The sequence below is a fragment of the Acinonyx jubatus genome, chromosome B2, assembly GCF_027475565.1.
Source record: "Acinonyx jubatus isolate Ajub_Pintada_27869175 chromosome B2, VMU_Ajub_asm_v1.0, whole genome shotgun sequence".
Lineage (NCBI taxonomy): Eukaryota > Metazoa > Chordata > Mammalia > Carnivora > Felidae > Acinonyx > Acinonyx jubatus.
The window spans coordinates 128,607,012-128,626,286 of record NC_069385.1 but is presented as its reverse complement, the minus strand read 5'-3'; the positions used below and the strand labels follow the sequence as shown (position 1 = coordinate 128,626,286).

The window sequence follows — 19,275 nt, the reverse complement described above, 5'->3', positions numbered from 1 at the left end:
GAAAGTTGCAATGTGTAGGTAGATCTTGATCTCACATGTCAGGCCTGGAAAGCTTGCTCCTGTCAACATTTGTTTTAATAGTGAAAATGGACCTATAAATTTTGTGAAATCTATATCTTAGGTGGTTCTTATAACTATTAACAGAGAGGAAGGATGGTTGAAACTGATAAAAAAAAAAAAAAAAACTTTTAAAAAAGATAGCTGCTTTCTGAACATCCCCTCTCCTAAATTCTTTTCTACCCCATGCTCATAAGCTGATCACCAGCCTCATCTAAGTTACATACCTCTTAAATTGCTATTAAAAATATAAATTAGAAGATGTTATTATCTTGGAAACTGTGTTCTTCATGAACAATGATGAGTCATTTATACCATATACATATATGTAATTGAGCAAAAGCAATTTTTAAATCAAATTATGCGAAATAATATTTGAGGGAGACAAAAGCTAATATTAACTAACTGAGCTTGAGCTTGAGTATGACAAATAATAAAGTAATTTTATTTATTTTAGATCAGATACTTGGGTTTTTTTTTTGACTAATTGTTCTTAAAGATAAAAGTAAATTTGTGGAACTTACTACCTAGATATAAATTGAATATAAAATATTTTCTTCCTTTGCCCCATAAGTTATTTGGAAAACTTATATTGTGTTAGAATTACAACTGTAATTAGTTGTGCTATTGTTTGAGGTAAAGCAGAATTCTAGTTTTAATTAGTTGTGTTTCTTATGAATTAAAGCCAGTTTGTTTTTTCTCCTTTTATATCAGAATCTTTATGTATATGTTCCTTGCTGGTCTTGGGCTGTTGGTGGTTGTTGGCCTTCATCAACTCCTAGAATCTAGAAAGGTAATTCTAGATGAATGACTCTTACAGTCATACATCAAAAGTTGTTATATACTGAGCATATTCTAGTTATTTGTGGCTTCTTGCTATCATTCTAAGTTTGTGTATTTACAGGTTTGTTGCACCTTAAAAAAATTTTTATTGTTTATTTTTTGAGAGCAAGCATGAGTGGGGGAGGGGCCGAGAGACAACAGGAGAGAGAGAATCCCAGGCAGGCTCTGCACTATCAGCACAGAGCCCGATGTGGGGCTCGAACTCAAAAACTATGACCTGAGCTGAGATCAAGAGTCAGGTGCTTAACCAACTGAACCACCCAGGCATCCCTGTTGTACCTTTTTAAAATAAAACTGGGGCACCTGGGTGGCTCATTTAAGTGTCCGACTCTTGATTTTGGCTCAGGTTACCATCTCATGGTTCTTCATGAGATTGAGCCCCATGTCTGGCTCTGCACTGGTAGAGCCTGCTCGGAATTCTCTCTGTCTCCCTTTCTGTCCCTCCCCTGCTCACATGTGCCCTCTCTCTTTTTCTGTCTCAAAATAAACATTAAAAAAAAATAAACTGAAGATGAGACCTTGGATATGTGACTGATTTGTTTAGACTTTCATATACATACAATTAGCATCTTTGGCTACACCCTCCAGAATGATCTTTACCTTCTTATTGTAATTCTAAATCGTGCTAGAATTTTATTCTTTAAACTCAGTAAGATTTCATTGTTCTGTTTACTATGCTTTTTCATGGATTTGTTACTTGTGAGCAACACAGATTTTAGATTTGCTTTAATACTCTTAACTGTAAGGATAGCAATTACCTAAGTCTTCACTTGAAAAAGGAAGAATGAATTTGGCTGTATTCTGTCTAGCTTCTGCTTTCTTGTTAAGGTACTAAAGTGGCAACACTGAAGCGCCTGCTATAATCTTGGTTTCTCTTTCTCTGGATACGGTAGCTAATTCCATCACTGTATCTTTAGCTCCCTGTCCTCCCTGCAAAAAACCAGAGCAACCCATATTATTGCTCTCAATGGAAAGTATAACACGATTTGTGTCAGAGACAGTAAGTACTTGCTCTTTAAAAGAAATACTGGGGCGCCTGGGTGATGCAGTCAGTTAAGCGACCAACTTGATCTCGGCTCAGGTCACAATCTCACGGTTCATGAGTTCGAACCCCGCATCAAGCATCTGAGCTTATGGCACAGAGCCTGCTTCGGGTTCTGTCTCTTCTTCTCTCTGTCCCTCCCCTACTTGTACACTCCGACACACACGTTTTCTCTCTTAGTGAATAAACTTGAAAAAAAAAAATGTTCTTTATTTTAAAAATAATAAAAAAAATAAAAGAAATACTTGGAGGGCACCTGGGTGACTCATTTGGTTAAGCTTGGCTCAGGTCATGATCTCATGGTTGTGGGTACTGTGTCGGACGCGGTGCCTGCTTTGGAATCTCTGTCTCCTCCTCTATCTGCCTCTTCCCCCCTCCCCCCCAAAACAAACATTTAGGATAAAAAATAGAAGAGAAATACACAGGGCACCTGGGTGGCTCGTCGGTTAAGCGTCTGACTCTTGATTTCAGCTCAGGTCATGATCTCGTGGTTTTAAGAGTTTGAGCTCCATGTTGAGCTCCATGTTGGCCATGTAGAACCTGCTTGGGATTTTCTCTCTCTCCCTCTCTCTTTGCCCCTCCTGTGAGCTCTCGCTCTCTCAAATAAATAAACTTTAAAAAAAAGAGATGGGGCCCCTGGGTGGCTCAGTCAGTTAAGCACCTGACTTCAGCTCAGGTCATGATCTCACGGTTCATGAGAGCACAGCTCACGCTGGGCTGTGTGCTGACAGCTCAGCCTGGAGCCTGCTTCAGATTCTGTCTCCCTCTCTCTCTCTGCCCTCCTCTGCCCACACCCTGTCTCTCTGTCTCTCAAAAATGAATAAATGTTAAAAAGAAGTTTTTGTTTTTGTTTTAAAGAGAAATACTTAGTGCTCAAGTGTTAATTTCCATAACTTTCTTTCCCACGTTTTCATGATAGCATTTTTGCTATAAATTTGTGTATTAGGTATAATGGCATCTTTAATTTTTTTTTTTTTATTTGGATGAAGCCATTTTTTAGTTACCTTTCTGTGTGTATAGTCTGGTTTCTGGACTGTATAACTAATACTCTTATGTAAATGGCTAGGTTTTTTTGTTTGTTTTAAGAGCAAGACTAAAGAAGGAATTGAATCACTTTCTTCCAAACAGTTTTGCTGCAAGTACTCCAGGGACAAAGTTTGAGGTTGTTGTTGGCTTAAATGAAATTTTATGTTCTTGTTTTGTTTTACCTGTGCTGTCTGTTTAAAAAGTGTGTGTAGGTAACAATGCAGCAATCTGCCTGCCTACATTGAATGTTTTAGTAATTATCTTGAATTTTGTTTGATGTAGAAAACTTATTCTTTAAAGTTCGTTTCCCAAAGAGAAAGAAAAATTGTATAAATAGAAGTTCTTGCTTGGTCCACCAGTTGTATAACAACATATGAAGCTTTATAGCAGAGGAAAAGGTCTTTAAAACCTGAAAACGAATAACTGTTGCAAAGATTTATTACTTATAATTTCTTCTTTTTTTTTTTTAATGTTTTATTTATTTTTGAGAGAGTGTACACACACACATGGGCGGAGGAGGGGCAGAGTGAGAGGGAGACAGGATCTGAAGAGGGCTCTGTGCTGACAGCAGAGAGCCCTGTGCAGGGCTTGAACTCACAAACTGCGATTGTGACCTGAGCCGAAGTCAAACACTTAACCCATTGAGCCACCCAAGCCCCCCCCCCCCTTATTGTTTATTCTTTATAATTAGTGTTAGACATGAGTTTTCTCTTTTAATTAATAAAATACTTAAGTAAGGGTATGTTTTTAAAACTATTTGTTTAAGGTATATAAATTAGGTAACTTAATAGGTCTTTTTAAAATTACTGTGAACAACATAATAGAACTTCTTTAAAATGATGTTTTTATGCTTTTTTAGCGCAAGAGACCCATACAGAAGGTAGAAATGGGTACATCAAGTCAGAATGATGTTGACATGAGTTGGATTCCTCAGGAAACTTTGAATCAGATCAGTAAGTACTCTTATAAATGTGGCTGGAAGTTTTTTCTCTTAAATGGAAATCAAATTAAGTATTTTAGATTTAAAAACACTTGGTCAGTTCTACTTAACACTCATTTTTTCCATTGCTTGTATAGAATCTAGTATAATATGATTAGTAAACACTTAAAAATTTTTTTTCTGAGTAGTATTTTTATGCTTTAATTTAGAATGCTTCCATATCTGCAGTTTAATCTACAAATGTGTGAATTCTCTGTATTCCTAATCTTTTCCTATCTCTTTTTTTCTGTTGCTTCAGTGCAGAGTAGAAGAGGTGAGGCAATTAATTTTTTTAATGGTGTTTGCTATGTATAGTTTTGGGGAGGTTGTATAGCATATGAATACAGTACATTTAATGAGTAATGGAACAGTTTTTTATAGCACTATATTTATTAGAAAAACTAACTACCCACTGCAGTTTGAAAGAATAAACCTAAAATATTGCTTGGTGGTTTACCTAACATATTTCAGCTTTATCACATATGCAATTAGTTAAAATATTAATCTTTATAGATATTTTTTCTTCAGCTGTAAATGGGCTTTTAAAAAAAATTTATTGTAAAAGTAGTATGGCTTCATATTAAGAACATTATAATAATAGGGGCATCTGGGTGGCTCAGTTGGTTAAGCATCTGACTCTTGATTTCGGCTCTGCTCATGATCTCACGGTTGGTGAGTTTGAGCTTCACATCGGGCCCTGCAGTGTGGAGCCTGCTTGGGATTCTCTCTCTCCCCACCCTCCTGTGCCCCTACCCTGCTCACGTTCTTTCAAAATAAATAAACTTAAGAAATTAAAACAAAACAAAAACAGTACAGAATGAAAAACTGAGATCACCTTCTCACTCCACTAATTTCTTTTTCTTTTTCTACAAGTAATTGTTATTCTAAGTATTTTCTGTACATTTACCAGTGCATATGGCTATTGTTTCTGTGAATATTGTACACAGATGGCATAATGCTACGTGCACTGTACTAGAATCCCAAGTTTTCGTATGTTGGATATTTTTTTTATGATATTTATTTACCTCATTGTTTTTAACAGCTGGATAGTATTCCTTTATATAAATGTGTCATGATAAATTAAACTTGTTCTCTGTTGAAGGATGTTTTAATTCCAGATTTTCATTCTTAATTTAAAACTATAATGAATATTTTTATATAAATTTATGGGATAATTTATCATTTTTTTTAAATTGAGGTAATTGACATACAACATTATATTAGATTCAGATGTACAATGTAGTGATTCACTATTTGTATATATTGTGAAATGATCACAGTAAGTCTTGTTACTGGCCCCACACAGTTAAAAGTCTTTTTTTTCTTGTGATAAGAACTTTTAAGATGTTTAAATATACAATACAGTATTAACAACTATAGACACCATGGTATCCATTATACCCCCATAACTTATTTTATAAAGCTGAAAGTTTGTGCCTTTTGACCCTCTTCTCCTTTCACCGACCCCGCTATCTGGGATAGATAATTCCTTAAAAGTAGAATAGTTAGGCCTAAGATTATTATATACATTTTTTTTAATGGAAAAAGCTCTTTCCCTCCCAAAAGATAGCGTCCGTTTATGTTCTCAGCAGTGTACAACATTGCCTGTTTCTTCTCTACTCTCACGAGTCTTTCTCAGGCATTAAATATTATCAAATGTTTTAATCTGGTGGTATGATACAAAATGGGATCATTGTTTTTCATTGACAATTAAGAATGAGATTTGAGGGGCACCTGGGTGGCTCAGTCGGTTAAGCGTCTGACTTCGGCTCAGGTCATGATCTCACAGTTAGTGAGTTCGAGCCCTGCATCAGGCTTTGTGCTAACAGCTCAGAGCCTGGAACCTGCTTCAGATTCTGTGTCTCCCTCTCTCTCTCTGCCCCTCCCTGCTCGCTCTCGCACGCGCTCTCTCTCTCTCTCTCTCTCTCTCTCTCAAAAATGATAAATAAACATTAAAAAAATTAATAAAAATTAAAAAGTAAGATTTGACTTCTTTATACGTATATAGCCACTTATTATTTTTTTTGTGAATGAGCTATTTGTGTCCTTCCTGGATTTACAAATTGAATTGTTTTCATGTGTATTACTTTCAGGGAACGTTCTCTATTGAAACATAATTATGGTAGGGTAGGTGCTTTATTAAAAGTGGGTACAAAGTAACAGCATCGGAGGGGCTTTCATTCTCTAGGAGAAAATAGGAGAATCATTCATAAAAGTTGACTTTTGACCAACCAGAGTCTTGAGTTAGATGAGAAGGAATCTTCAGAGTTTTATGTGCTATGCCAAGGATTTGGCTTTTCTTCTTGGTAAAAGGCAGCCATCAGATACTTTGAAGCAGAGAAATAAACATTTATATTTTTAAAAGAAATTGTAATAGTTTTGTGGTGTATAGTTTAGCAAGCAGGAACTACTAGAAATAGGGATACCGGTTAGGTGAATTCCGTAAAACATCTGAGAAATCCTTAGGGCCTAAGCTAAAGCAGTAGTGATGCAGAGTAAAATAAACTGGAAAGATATTTCAGAATTGGAGGGAATTGGCCTTTGGGTGACTTTTTGGATGTTTTAGGGAGGAAGGAGGAAAAAGTACTTGTGAGTTTTAGGCATCTGGGTGGAAGATGATCCCATTAATGTTAGGGAATATAGGAAGAGCAGCGAACATACATGAGGGGTGAGGAGTTGGAACTAGATCTGTTGAGTGTGAAAGCCAAGATAAGGATATCCAGTAAGCTATTTGAAAGTTGTATTTAGAGCACAGGTGGATCAAGATTTGGAGATGTTGATGGGTGCCTGGCTGGCTCAATAGGTGGAGCATGCAGCTCTTGATCTCAGGGTTGTAAGTTTGAGCCTCATGTTGGGTGTAGAGATTACTTAAAAATCTTAAGACAGGTGCCTGGGTGGCTCAGTCTGTTAAACATTCTACTCCTGATTTCTGCTCAGGCCATGATCTCATGGTTCCTGAGTTCAAGCCCTGCAACAGGCTCAGCACTGAGAGTGCTGAGCCTGCTTGGGATTCCCTCTTCCTCCCTCTCCCTCTCGTCTCCCTCTCCCTCTCCCTCTCATCCCCCTCGTCTCCCCCTCATCTCTCCCTCGTCCCCCCCCCCCGATCCCCCCCCTCATCCCCCCCTCGCCCCCCCTTGCCCCCTTCACCCTCCTCGCCTCCCTCCCCCTCTCAAAAATGAGTAAACTTGAAAATAAAGTCTTAGAAAAAAGATTTGAAGTCATTGAATATATAGCATAGGTGGTAGCTGAGGTCCCATGAAATAATGTCTTTAAATTTAAATAAATCTTTAGATAATCTTTTCTCTTTAAGGACAAATTTTCCCCATTATCCTGACGTTCGTTATAGCAAAAGATGGAATTGGGTTGTACAGTAGACTGTGGTATCTTTATAATGCATCAGAATTACTTGTAAAGTCTGGTATGTTAAAATACAGGCTCTTCAAAAGTAATTAAATTTTAAGTGTCTTACATGGAATTAGCTGAAACTAATTTGAAAGTATTAAAAGTTATAATTAAAAACTAAAGTCACCATAACAGCTGTGGAGCCACCTCTCCAAAAGAATTCTTTCATGACAAATAGATTGGGAGAGTTAGTTTTATAATATCTTTCTTCCTGACATTATTATTCATGAGCTTTAAAGCTGGGAATGATTATACTTCAAATCATTGATAATTGTATTTTAATCAGCAAGTGTCAAGTATTTAGTCTTTCACAATACTCTGCTAGGTCATGAGTGGTATGTTGAAAAGAATATTACTGTTTTTTCAGAAGTTTACATTTCTACTTGAAAATAAAGCACACGTATGAAATATTTGAGTAATCCAAGGTAGTATATGATATGTGCTAGAAGGAGTTACATGGTATGGACAACTTACAAGTTAGGAAAGAGGACCATATTAGAATCTAGGGAAACCTTGTTGAAGGAGAGAATTGAACTGTTGAGTGCCTCCTTGTACTGGGCATTCACTCTGCAAGGTGAGGTGCTATCCCTCTATTTACTGATGAGACACTGTTACTGAGGAAAAGTAACCTGCCAAGATCCACAGCTGGATTTGTCTCATTCTGAAGCCCACGTACTTTTTCAGGAAGACTTAATACTCAAAGATGGGTAGAGTTGGGACGTCGAGGTGGCTCAGTTAAGCATCGAACTTCAGCTCATGATCTCACGGTTTGTGAGTTCAAGCCCCAACTGTGCTGACAGCTCAGAGGCTGGAGCCTGCTCTGGATTCTGTGTCTGCTTCTCTCTTTGCCCCCCCACTGCTTGTGCATGTTTTTTCTCTCTCTTTTTCTAAAAAATAAACATTAGAAAAAAATATTAAAAATAAATATATAAATAAAAATTAAAAAGGTGGGTAGAGTTAAAGTCACTAAATATTTTTTAGTACTTATCTTTCTTCCTCAAAATCTGATTGTCCAGCTGAGTTTGTTTTAGGACCACGTCTTACTACCAAAAGACACTTGTATTATTCCTTCTCTTTTTCTTTTATTATTTATTTCTAAAAACAAAAATAACCCTTTTTAGTGTTTTTTTTTTTTTAAGTTTTCATTGTTGTTTTGGGGGGTTTTGTTTGTTTGTTTACTAATTTCTGCACCCAACATGAGACTTGCACTCACGACTCAGATCAAGAATTGCATGCTCTTCTGACTGAGCCAGCCCAGGGCATCCCAATTATTTGCCCTTTTAGAGTGCAGGTTGTTTTTTTGTTTGTTTGTTTTCTATACAGATACAGTGACACACACTACCTCAAAAAAAATTTCAATTTGCAAAGAAATAACCTTTTCCTGACAGAAATAACATCACATTTAAAGAATTATGAATTACTTTATTAATAATCATGTTGAAATTTCTTCAGTTGTTTCAAAAATACCTTTTATAGCTGGTTTTCCAATATAGGATGATGCATTGCATCTGTTTGTTCTGTTTCTTAAGTCCTTTTTAATTTATAGCAGCTCAAGAGATGGCCGCTTGTCCTCTGGAAAAGGACTTCTCACACTTTATTTTTTAAAATTTTTTAAAGTTTATTTATTTTGAGAGAGAGAGAGTAAACGTGTGAGCAGGGGAGGGGCAGAGAGAGAGGGAGAGAGAGAATCCCAAGCAGACTCCATGCTGTCAGCCCAAAGCCAGGGCTTCCCAAATTTTGTGTGCAAGATCACTTGAAAATCTTAGGCAGTTTTGGATTCAGTTGTTCTAGGGTGGGGCCTAAATGTCAGTGTTCTAATAGGCTCCCAGATGATGCCAGTGCTGCTGACCCATTGATCACACTGAGGGAATGAGACTCTAAAAAATCCCTTGTTCCAGATTTCTCTGATTGTTTTCTCCTGGTGTGTTTTAGCTAACATTTCTTTTAACTTGGAAGACTAATCTATAGGTTTGATTAGATTTAAATTAATCATTTTTGGCTGATATGTCATAACTTAAAAGTACTTTTCCCCGTATCACATCAAGAAACCGTATCTGATTAGTGATGCTAAACTGAGCACTAGATTGGGGTGGTAGCCACATGATCGTTCCATGTAACCAGGATCGGATAGGTCTTTTTTGCTTGCAACCTAGAAGTTACCTGTATACTATCACTTTGACACGCACCAATGTCCAGTTCTCTAAACCATTCACCATTTGATATTCTTTCCTGAATCAGTAATGTTTCAGAAGTTGTGATGATTTTTAATTGAAATTGTTTAATTTTTACTAACTGCTATTGTTTTGTAAAGTAAAGCTTTCTTTCATCAACTGGGACTTTTTGGTTACCTTAAAAGGACAATTCCTATTGAAAAAGCAGGCTAAATGCTTAATTCTTACCTTTATTTTCCAATTTTCAAAGAGTTGGTTTAAAAGCCACCCAAATGGTGACAGATGAGTTTTTCCTAATTCTCTCCTTTTTGACTATCATGTATAGACTCGGTTTTTCATAGAATCTGTGGATTTTAGTCAACTGTATTCTTTTTGATGCTCAAATTGTTAGAGTTTTGACTATTGGTTGCCTTTTTGAACTACCTCCAATCTTACCCTTTTGAACTTTGAATGATCCCTTACTTGTTAGCTCAAGAAGATAATCTAGACATTTTGTACTTTCTCTACCTTAGGCATGGAGCAAGCTGTTTCTCCAAGGACCCCTGGATGATACTTAAAAATGAAAATCTGGACATTAGGGATGTCCTTGACATTGGATGACATGGTTTCTAGGCCCATTCTGTGAACTGAGCTAGAAGATATCTATTTTTTCAAATCCCCAAATCATATTGATATTTTCAGTTCAATTTTTAATAGTATTTTTACTTAATTTTGTATGCTTGTATTTCTCTTATACTTGGTTCCTTACAGCAATAGTTCTCAAACTGTAGCCCTCCCCAGAACCATCTGAATTGCCTCTTCCCCTTGCTAGGCCCCACCCCCTAGAGTTTCCAATTGAGTAGGTCTGGGGTGAGGCCCAAGAATTTGCATATCTGTATTTTCAGGTGACTTTGAAGCTACTGGTCCAGACCATACTTTGAGAGCCACTCTTAGAACATGCTTTTCTCATACTTTGAGAGCCACTCTTAGAACATGCGTTTCTCAGAGTAAAGGGGTTGAGACAAATGGAAGATACTTTAGGTTGAAAAAATAGCCATTTCTTTCAGAGATGGTACATGTACTTTGCATATTTGAGGATAAAATGGAGAACACCAAGAGAAACTTTGAAGATCATGGAGCAGGAGGTGTGCATGGAAGCAGAAGGTCTCTCAAGCTTTGAGGAATTACCTTTGGGGAGTAGTGTGAGGGCAAGCGAGTGTAAGGGGCCAGCATTTATTTTGGAAGATTTTTCTCCATCTCACCAGAACATAAAGGAAAGAGAGGTGTGGTTTTAAACAATTTGAGCCTGTTCCTAATAAGGTTTTTTTTTTCTTTTTAATTTTTTTAACGTTTATTCATTTTTGAGAGAGCACAAATAGGGGAGTGGCAGAGAGAGAGGGAGACACAGAATTGGAAGCAGGCTCCAGGCTCTGAGCTGTCAGCACAGAGCCCGATGAGGGGCTGGAATCCAGAAACTGCAAAATCATGACCTGAGCCAAAGTTGGATGGTTAACCGACTGAGCCACTCAGGTGCCCCTAATAAGTTTTTTTATGAAGGGCAGGGTGGGCATTTTCAGATCAGGCCCATTTACTGAATATCATTAACATATTTTAGTGTTTTTTGTTTTTTCAGTTAACTGATTTTTTCATATACTTTAGGTTTTACTCTTAAAAGCTAAAATATTTTGATCTTAAATATTTTGTTGGATTTTTAAAAATAGTTTTTTAGGGTTTGGGGTAGGGAGGGTTGTAAGAGGGGGGTGTCTTTTCTTTGATGGCTGAAAAGCATCATTATACACATTAGTTATTGTTTTTTAGTGAAGTAAAATGCTGCTCTCTAGGCCGTTGAGGTATTTGGAGCCATTTTCCCAAAAGCTGAATGTTTTTAGTCCACTATCTTAACTCTGATTCTCATTTATATGCTTCTTTTTAAATTTTTCGTTAATGTTATTTAGTTTTGAGAGAAGGCAGGTGGGGGAGGGGCAGAGAGAGAGAGGAAGACACAGAATTCAAAGCAGGCTCCAGGCTCTGAGCTGTCAGCACAGCCCAGTGCGGGGCTCGAACCCACAAATGGTTTGATTATGACCGTAGCTGAAGTCGGATGCTTAACAAACTGAGCCACCTAGGCACCCTCTCATTTATCTGCCTCTTAACTTTGATGTGCTAGGTAGGTGATAGAGGTCTTTAGACTTGAGACTCCATTAAGCTGAGTTGGCTGCCTTACTGGAGTCAGATTGTTGTGTGTTGAAATAGGCATTGCAGTTCCTCTGAGGCACTTTTTCCTGTATTCTCATATTTAAAACCCTGCTGCAGGTGGTTGAAATTGTTGGAAGTCAGTAATCACCACTTCACATCTGCATAGTAACAGCTGTATTTGCACAGATGGCTGTTAGATTCTAAAGTACGTTTTGAATCCTCAAATGTCACATTCAGCATATTGTTTATTTTAAAATATTATCTAGGGGTTCGTGAGTGGCTCAGTTCTTTAAGCATCTGACTTCAGCTCAGGTCATGATCTCACAGTTTGTGAATTCAAGCCCCACGTCGGGGTATGTGCTGACAACTCAGAGCCTGGAGCCTGCTTCGGATTCTCCCTCTCTCTCTCTCTCTCTCCCTCTCCCCCTCCCCCTCCTCCTCCCTCCCACACTCTCTCTCTTTCCCCCTCCCCTGCTCGTACTCTGTCTCTCTCAAAAATAAATTTAAAAAAGAAACATAAAATATTATCTAGTAATTGGTCAGTTGTCTGAAGGCAGTAGTTTAGTCTGACCTTTCTGAAATCTGATGAAAGTTGTAGACTTCTTCAGAAAAATGCTTCTGTGCTCAGTTTTAGGTGAGTTGAGCCTCCCCAAATGCATCATTAACTAACCTGTTTTAATAAAGTACTGAGATCAGTTTTCACGGGATTTGTAGACTCAGTCTTAATATTTCATAGTCATTAACATTTAAGCACATTTTAGAAAAAATTTAGTTGCTAAATATTCTCGATAAACATTTACTATATATTTTTAAAATATGGTTATGGTGATCTGGTAATTTTAGAAAATAAAAATTAAGATATTGTAGGTGGATTTTTTTTTCATACCATTCTTCAGGAGATGCTTACAAATGAACCCCATACTTTGGTGTTAAATACCTTTTTTTTTTTTAAGCTGTAAAAATAATTATAATTTGTAACATAGCTTATCTTCCTAATATGTAAAGGGCTCCTAGAAAATAAAAAGGGTAGTGGTCAGAGAGAAGACAGCTTTTTTAAAGAAACATAGGTGATGCTTACTGGTTGGACATAGAGAGACACCACCAATTTAGCTATTGTTTAGTAGACTCCGCTAAGAATCTAATGTAAGAGATAAAGAGAGGGATGCCTGGGTGGCTCAGTCAGTTAAGTGTCCAACTCTTGATTCTGGTTCAGGTCATGATCTCACAGTTTGTGAGTTCTAGCCCTGCATCAGGCTCTGCACTGGCAGTGTGAAGCCTGCTTGGGCTTCCCTCTTTCCCTCTCTCTCTGCCCCTTCCCCCCCCCCCCCCCCCCAATGTGCACACCTGCTCTCAAAGTAAATTAACATTGTAAAAAAGGAGATAAAGAGAAAAAAGTACGAAGATAATACTTAGGTCTGCATGATGGTTTTGGTATTGATCATCTGTCTAAAAATTTCCTTTAATCTGCTACTGCTTCCAGGAAAATGTATGAAATTGCCAAAAATTATGCAAACTGCATGGCTGCATTTATAAATATTAATTTGTAACCAATATACATGTTTTTGAGCTGCAAACTTCATACCTCTTAATAGTACTTCTAAAGTGTTTACTTATGCATGTATAAGCATATTCATTGTAGAGTTTAAGAAGATTATATTTGGTGGCTTCAGTATTCTAGTAACCAAGATTAGGTCTTTTCCCATCCTGATTGCGTGAAGTTTTGTTTTAATTGAGTTACTTCTTGAAGGATTATCTTAAAGGTTATTTTAAAAACCTATACTAGATAAGAAGCATTTATTATTAGGGTATTTTTGCATGTGTGTGTGTGTTTTATTTTTTTAACTTAGTGGTAAAGCTGAAGGAAAATGCTTTTTAAAGGTCTTTTGAATCCATTGTACTTAAAATAAGCAAGTTAAAAACTTTCTCTTTTCTTCCAGATAAAGCTTCACCAAGAAGGTTGCCCAGGAAACGGGCACAGAAGAGATCAGTGGGATCTGATGAGTAAATGTTCCTTTGTGCAACAATTCAGTCTTTACTTAACCTGCCCTAATGTTTTTCGGCCTGATGGGAATTAGTGCAGAGAAGCCATATCACCATAGAAGGCAACTACTACTTATGTGTGGACTGAGCAATCAGAGTCTGTGGCGATAATATTACTGAAAATGCACTGCATTCATTTTTCTAAAGTAACAAATTTGGTTTTTTTTAAGCCATTAAAATCTATGTGTGTGCGTGTGTATGTATGTGAGCAGTTGGTCTTACCAGAATCATTGTTGAACTACCTGAAGCATGCCTTTAGAATACTGAATATAATGATGTTGTCTCTTTTTGACATTTTCTGATATTTCCCCCCAAAACTTAATGAATATTTGTCCAATATGATTGCAGATGTCCTGCTTTTAGACTGTTTTAAAGGAAACTGTTTTTTAGAATTGCTCAAATCCCAGTTGATGGCACAAATTACTGTTTTGTTCTTGTTGCTGTTTTACAACTAGTATTCTAAAGGCACACACAGGAGTAGCTGCTTTTTAGCAATAGAATTGTTTTGGTATTTTTGCTGCTGTTTACTATAATGCGCACCTTCAGAAAACTTCCCAAATGAGTCCAAGGAATTTGGGGATTTCTAGCAACAAAATTGTGAAGCATGAGAAATCTGCTGATTTTGATATATAAAACCAGCCCCACCCTCTTTTTGTTTTTGTTTTTGTTTTTACAAAAAAAAAATGGTACATTTGTGGGAACTGAGTTGTGTTATCCATCGTTTTCTCTCTGACCCAGGAGGTATAGCTCTGCAGTGATTTTAGACCTCCTTAAGTTGTCATTTTGTTTAAGAGATCATTTTTTCCCCCTTAATTAGAAGTATCTTGCTTTTAGAAAAATTGCCTTGGTCTACAGACTAAGCAAAAAGTCAGTTTATAGGGGCAGAGATATATTACAAGTAATACTAATCTGTTAAAAAAAGATGAGTTGGATATTTTTTTAAGTAGCTAACCAGTTGGTTCTTATGTAATCTTTTGGGTATTTTGGTTGTTCAGAAGCATTTATTTTTTTAGTTAATCTAAAGAATTCCAAAGTTTTAAGCACTTAAGATCTCAACCAAAATTAAATTGGACTTCATAAAACCCTATTAGAGTCACTCTTGTCATAGGTAGTAAATAAAGTTTGGCATTATTGTCAGACTGGAAAAAGGGTAAAGTAAAAGAGATGAACAAATAAGAGGCTTTTCCTCTCTGTCTTTAAGCCATAATCTCCCACGTATATTTTGTAAGGAAATGGGAAATGAAATTCTAGTGGCTGTTTAATTCCTGATCGGTCTTTATTACAATGAACTGACCTCTCCTCCCCTGTTCGTTATAATCCCCACTCACGTCCATGCAAAACAACAGCAAAACAAGACACACAGACAAAAAAATCTTTCCAGGTTCTTTAAGTATTTAAACATCTGAGCCAAAGCCAGAATAGAATAGAAGTTACTGTATAGTTGTTAATCACTTTGCAAGTAGGGGCTAAGGTGTCAAATTATCTATATTGGCATTGCTGAACTATAAACTTTCTATACCTGTAATATAAAGTGTTTGAGTTTTTAATTGGGCTGTATGATCAATAGCTTATTTTGAAAAAGCTCTATGAGCTGTAAAAACTGCATGTTTTTTGTTTAATGTAATATAGGAGACCCTCCACCTTCTCAAGGAATATATTCCAAAACATTGTTTTGTGAATTTCTAAGTTTGTGAAACTACTAGAACATAATGCGATGAGGTGTAATTACAAAATTTAAATGGCTTCTAGAGAGTTTTATTGACTACTTGGTGATACTTAGGCAGTGGCAAAGCTACACTGAGTTACAGATGCCAGCCCTTCGGCCTCCTAAGTAATTTGCCTTACATACTAGCCTTTCCACTGCTGAGGTTCCAATCAGTGCCTCAGAAATCATTTGTCATGTTTCATTTTTTAGCATAGATTGGGAACAGTTGAAATCCTTTAAATCCTCAGCTGCCAGGGGTCTTCTATAGTATCAGTATGTGTTTAGCAGAAACTAACTCCATAATGAATGGAATTCAATTCCACACATGGTTTGTTCAAGCACACTTAATAAGTAGCCTATTTTTTAAATGTCTTTTTTAAATGTAAATATTTGGATGAAGTTTTTAAAGTTTGTTTTGATATATTCATTTGCTACACCAACCATGGTTTCAGAATTCACCTTTTGAGCAAATTGGTTTCAGAATCTGTGAAATGAACCAAGAATCTTGTATATCAAACCTGTTACCCAGACATGTGAGAATAATGTGTTCATAAAGCATGGATCTCGCTTTGGTTGTATAGCTTCATTCATTCATTTCATGGTCTCACATAGTGACTTTTAAGACTTCCCCCTGCCTCTTGAACCCTCTGAGGTGTTGTCTGAGGAGGGGCGGGGTGGGGCGGGAATGGGACCTGCAAGGTCCTGAGGAAGATAGAACTTAGAAGAAAAGGAGCATGGGCTTGGTTTTAGTGAAGTTTTTAATTTCATATAAGCTTCAGAAAATAGTGACTTTGATAGGGGGAAAAGGCAAATTCAGATCTTAAAACATTAAAAACTCCACTGCCTTAAAAATGTATTTGCAGTGCATCAGCCTGTACTTGTGTTTGCCTCTGTTAAGGAATAGTTAATGGTGAAAATGTGACATGGAAATCTTTAATGACTGTTACTTTGGAGGTATAGTAGTAGGTAAATGTAATAATATGCAAGTCTCATATACATTCATCTTTTGTGGAAGAAAAAAGGTACTTGGTTAGTGCATTTAAATAATGCAGTTTGGTTTTTTTTAACCTTGAACTTGGCAATACACATCATCTCTCACCAAGATTTGGTAGGTTACCAAAGAATTACCAAGTAGTTCTACTTGAAGTAATTTGCCACACTTTTGGACCACATCACTTATAGCTATAAAATCAGTACATTTGCTCTAATTTTACTAAATAAAATCCTACTTGGAACATCTCCACCTTAGTGAAGAGCAGCCTGACATGTCAACCCCTTACTCTTAATTAGCATAAGTGGAATAGGATATTGGGAAGGAAGAAGAAAACTTACCTGACCTGCAGACATCTAAACAGTTTCTTTAGGGGCTCTTATGAACTTTACCAGTTAGTATTTGTAGGATTTTTTTTTTTTTTTTCATTTATACAAAAGCCTGAACTTTTGTAGTAACTAATTATGTAACCTGGAGTTTGCCCTTTTTTACATTTTGGAATTATCTGGGAATATGGCTCTGAAGCTCAGGTACCATTTAATGTAGCTGCTTTTTTAAAGGCAGTAGGAAAGGAATTCACTTATTAAACATCAGTGATGGACTGTCCTCTTGGGCCTTTCCATTTATCATCTAATAAACCTTCAGAACAACTCCCTGAGGGAAGATGATTCTCATTTTTATAGAGGGGGAAAAACCAAAACCTGAACTTAAGTAGCTTGCTCAAGGCATTATGTATTGAATTTAGATTCAGAACTTTTTCTGAAACTCCCACATTCTTTCCCCTGACCCATGTTTAAGACGGAATTTTATAAAACCAAGCATTTGGGCAGATTCAGCAACCAGAAAGTTCCAAAAAACTCAATACTGAATGTATTATGTCTATGCTTGTACTATACAGTAGTATATAAATGCCATTGAACTCTAGAACGCTGTAAAACCCCAGAGTCTTCTCAGCTGTTATATGTCGATTTGTGCATTAGTTTGATGTTTTTGAAATTTTTTATATGATGATTCAGTTATTCACAATACCCTATTTAATCTTAATGACACCTCTTAAATGTACTCCTGAGTAACAAAATCATGGTCTTTAAAAACGTTTTCTTTAAGATAGATTTGACGGGATTTTCAAGTTTTAAGGGGTTGAAGATTCATCTTTGTGTAAAGAGATGAGGATGAGGGGCACGTGTGTGTTTCAGTTAAGTGTCTCTTGATTTCGGCTCAGATCATGATCTCACAGTTTTGAGAAGAATCCCCACATCAGGTTCCTAGGTGGACAGTGGAGCCTAACTTAAGATTCTCTCGCTGCACCTCACCTACTTGCATGCATGTACTCTCAAAACAAAACAAACAAATGAAAGTGGAGTACAGTTGACCTTTGACTAATGGGTTTGAAAGGTAGGGTCCACTTATATGTGGATTTTTTTCAATAAATAGTGCTGTAAATGTATTTCCTCTTATGGTTTTCTGTAAAAAACTTTTTTGATGTTTCATTTTTGAGAGAGACAGCATATGAGTGGGGCAGGGGCAGAGAGAGAGGCACAGAATCTGAAGTAGGCTCCAGGCTCTGAGCTGTCAGCAGAGAGCCTGACATGGGGCTTGAACCCACAAACTGAGATCATGAGCTAGAGTCAGATGCTTAACTGACTGAGCCATCCAGGCGCCCCTCCTCTTATGATTTTCTTAACCTTTTTTCTAAAGCTTTATTATAGGGATATAGTATGTATTATACAAATATGTGTTAATTGACTATATTATTGGTAAGGGTTCTGGTCAGCAGTAGGTTGATTAGTACTTAATTTTGGCAGATATTTTAGAGTTAAGTTTTTGGAATTAACTCAAAAGGTATATGTGAATTTTTTAATGCATGGGAATTGGCAACCCAAACCCTGCATTCAGGGGTGAACTATTCATTCTTGGGTTATACAAGTACACAAAATTGGGATTGTAGGTTAGGCTTGTGTCTTCTATCTATTCAAGTAGGGATTTTGCTTAGTGGGCATCATGGAGCATTAAAAAGAAAATCCCATGTCCTCTAGAAAACATGAAGGACAGCCCGTATGTAGACTTCTGTTGTAGTACCTATGTCAGTTTATCACTGTGTTGCTTTTCCCTCTGCTAGACTGAGTTCCGCATCTTGTTTGCCTTTTATCCCCAATTTCTAGCTTGCAGTTGTCATGTGGAAACCACAAGGTTTAAAGAAAGTATGAGAAAGTGTGGGCCAATTTTCATTTGTCAACTCTTCCATGGGATTGTGTTCAGAGGTATTTCTGGTGATAACCCAATATCATTGGCAATTGTCAGGTTGAACAAGGACAGATGGTATGGTATGCTAGCGTTGGGATTAGGGTGTGGTCCACCATGGCCACTAGCCAATGGTGGCCTTGAGAAAGCAGCTCATCTCTGAAGTCTTGATGTGTTCTTTTTAAATTTTTTAAATTGAGAGATACTCGAAGTATCAGTCCCAAATTGTCTGATTGTGTTACCTACAAACCCTTACTTAATACAGTATTATTAAATGATTCTTTGCAAATTTTGTTGACTTAGCAAAACGAAAAAGAACTAAGGTACAGAATGGACCGCCTAGAGGCTGCCTGAAGTTCGAATCCTAGCTCTGTCTTAATTGGAGCAAGTCGTATCACCTCATTGGCTTCAGTTTTGGGTACCGACCTTTTGGAGTTGTTTAGCAGTTCAGAACAACATAGCCTGGCACACCAGAAGCTATGGAAGTGATTGCTGCTGCTGTCGCAAAGCGCCACGCTGTAACGTCCCATGACGCGTATGCGCGGTGGTGTACCTGGCACTTTTTGGACTTCTCTGTGGAGTAATATAGTTAAATCTGTATGG

The 19,275-nt window shown here is 37.0% G+C and overlaps 1 protein-coding gene across 2 annotated transcripts in view; it reads left to right on the top strand.

The window, feature by feature from the left end:
- Window positions 1–19,275, top strand: part of SSR1 (signal sequence receptor subunit 1) — a 40,000-nt gene that overhangs the window by 10,153 nt on the left and 10,572 nt on the right. The window contains exons 6-8 of one of the 2 annotated variants that reach the window (XM_015087000.3): window positions 772–850; window positions 3,828–3,921; window positions 13,633–13,696. In XM_015087000.3, the coding sequence (XP_014942486.2) occupies window positions 772–850; window positions 3,828–3,921; window positions 13,633–13,696 (237 nt within the window). Of the gene's footprint in view, window positions 1–771; window positions 851–3,827; window positions 3,922–13,632; window positions 16,009–19,275 lie in introns of those variants that run through there. The other variant, XM_015087001.3, reaches the window with a different exon arrangement.